Source organism: Charadrius vociferus, unplaced genomic scaffold, assembly GCF_000708025.1.
Source record: "Charadrius vociferus isolate BGI_N301 unplaced genomic scaffold, ASM70802v2 scaffold3687, whole genome shotgun sequence".
NCBI lineage: Eukaryota > Metazoa > Chordata > Aves > Charadriiformes > Charadriidae > Charadrius > Charadrius vociferus.
Window position 1 is genome coordinate 1 of NW_009649414.1, and position 2,333 is coordinate 2,333.

The 2,333-nt window shown below is 51.6% G+C and overlaps 1 protein-coding gene across 1 annotated transcript; it reads left to right on the forward strand.

Moving 5' to 3' along the window:
* Positions 1 to 110: 110 nt before the first annotated feature.
* Positions 111 to 1,548, forward strand: LOC104290398 (putative mediator of RNA polymerase II transcription subunit 26; the record flags this gene model as incomplete). Its single annotated transcript, XM_009889491.1, has 5 exons — positions 111 to 690; positions 752 to 840; positions 951 to 1,050; positions 1,112 to 1,200; positions 1,311 to 1,548. Coding segments are annotated over 5 exons (1,096 nt in total), but the record flags the coding sequence as incomplete, so codon positions are not given.
* Between the last annotated feature and the right edge of the window lie 785 nt (positions 1,549 to 2,333).

Consider the following 2,333-nt stretch of genomic DNA (forward strand, 5'->3'; position numbering starts at 1 on the left):
GTCAATGACATCATCAACGGCGCCGACGCAGTCAATGATATCATCAACGGCGCCAACGCGGTCAATGACATCATCAACGGTGCCGACACGGTCAATGATATCATCAACAGCACCAACGCGGTCAATGACATCATCAACGGCGCCGACGCAGTCAATGATATCATCAACGGCGCCAACGCGGTCAATGACATCATCAACGGTGCCGACACGGTCAATGATATCATCAACAGCACCAACGCGGTCAATGACATCATCAACGGCGCCGACGCAGTCAATGATATCATCAACGGCGCCAACGCGGTCAATGACATCATCAACGGTGCCGACACGGTCAATGATATCATCAACAGCACCAACGCGGTCAATGACATCATCAACGGCGCCGACGCAGTCAATGATATCATCAACGGCGCCAACGCGGTCAATGACATCATCAACGGTGCCGACACGGTCAATGATATCATCAACAGCACCAACGCGGTCAATGACATCATCAACGGCGCCGACGCAGTCAATGATATCATCAACGGCGCCAACGCGGTCAATGACATCATCAACGGTGCCGACACGGTCAATGATATCATCAACAGCACCAACGCGGTCAATGACATCATCAACGGCGCCGACGCAGTCAATGATATCATCAACGGCGCCAACGCGGTCAATGACATCATCAACGGTGCCGACACGGTCAATGATATCATCAACAGCACCAACGCGGTCAATGACATCATCAACGGCGCCGACGCAGTCAATGATATCATCAACGGCGCCAACGCGGTCAATGACATCATCAACGGTGCCGACACGGTCAATGATATCATCAACAGCACCAACGCGGTCAATGACATCATCAACGGCGCCGACGCAGTCAATGATATCATCAACGGCGCCAACGCGGTCAATGACATCATCAACGGTGCCGACACGGTCAATGATATCATCAACAGCACCAACGCGGTCAATGACATCATCAACGGCGCCGACGCAGTCAATGATATCATCAACGGCGCCAACGCGGTCAATGACATCATCAACGGTGCCGACACGGTCAATGATATCATCAACAGCACCAACGCGGTCAATGACATCATCAACGGCGCCGACGCAGTCAATGATATCATCAACGGCGCCAACGCGGTCAATGACATCATCAACGGTGCCGACACGGTCAATGATATCATCAACAGCACCAACGCGGTCAATGACATCATCAACGGCGCCGACGCAGTCAATGATATCATCAACGGCGCCAACGCGGTCAATGACATCATCAACGGTGCCGACACGGTCAATGATATCATCAACAGCACCAACGCGGTCAATGACATCATCAACGGCGCCGACGCAGTCAATGATATCATCAACGGCGCCAACGCGGTCAATGACATCATCAACGGTGCCGACACGGTCAATGATATCATCAACAGCACCAACGCGGTCAATGACATCATCAACGGCGCCGACGCAGTCAATGATATCATCAACGGCGCCAACGCACGTCGTCAATGGCAGCGACGCGGCCGATGGTATCATCAAAAGCACTGAGGTGGCCAATGATGTCATCACCGAGAGCAGCGTGGCCAACGGCATCACCCCGTGGCATCGGTGTGGCCAATGACATCATCAATATGACAAGCACGGCCAATGACGTCATCAATGGCACCAACACGGCCAATGTCATCATCAAATAACTGTGGCCAATGATGTCATCAACAAGACCGGCATGGCCAATGACATCACCAATGGCATTGTTGTGGCTAATGACATCATCAATATGACAAGCGTGGCCAATGGCATCATCAACAGCACCAATACAGCCAATGATGTCATCAATGGCAGCGACGCGGCCAATGGTATCATCAAAAGCAATGAGGTGGCCAATGATGTCATCACCAAGAGCAGCGTGGCCAACAACATCACCAACGTCATCAGTGTGGCCAATGACATCATCAATACGACAAGCGTGGCTAATGACATCATCAATACGACAAGCATGGATAACGACATCATCAATGGCACCAACGTGGTCAATGGTGTCATCAAAAGCACTGAGGTGGCCAATGATGTCATCAACAAGCCCAGCATGGCCAACGGCATCACCAATGGCATCCGTGTGCCCAATGACATCACCAACAGCAATAACACGCTCAATGATGTCATCACTATGACCAGCACGGCCAACGATATCACCAAGGGTATCAATGTGGCCAATGACATCATCAATATGACCAGTGTGAGCGATGACATCACCAGCAGCACAGCCAACAGCATCACAAATGGCACCAGCGGGACCAATGACATCTTCAACAGAAACACCAATGGCAGCAGCG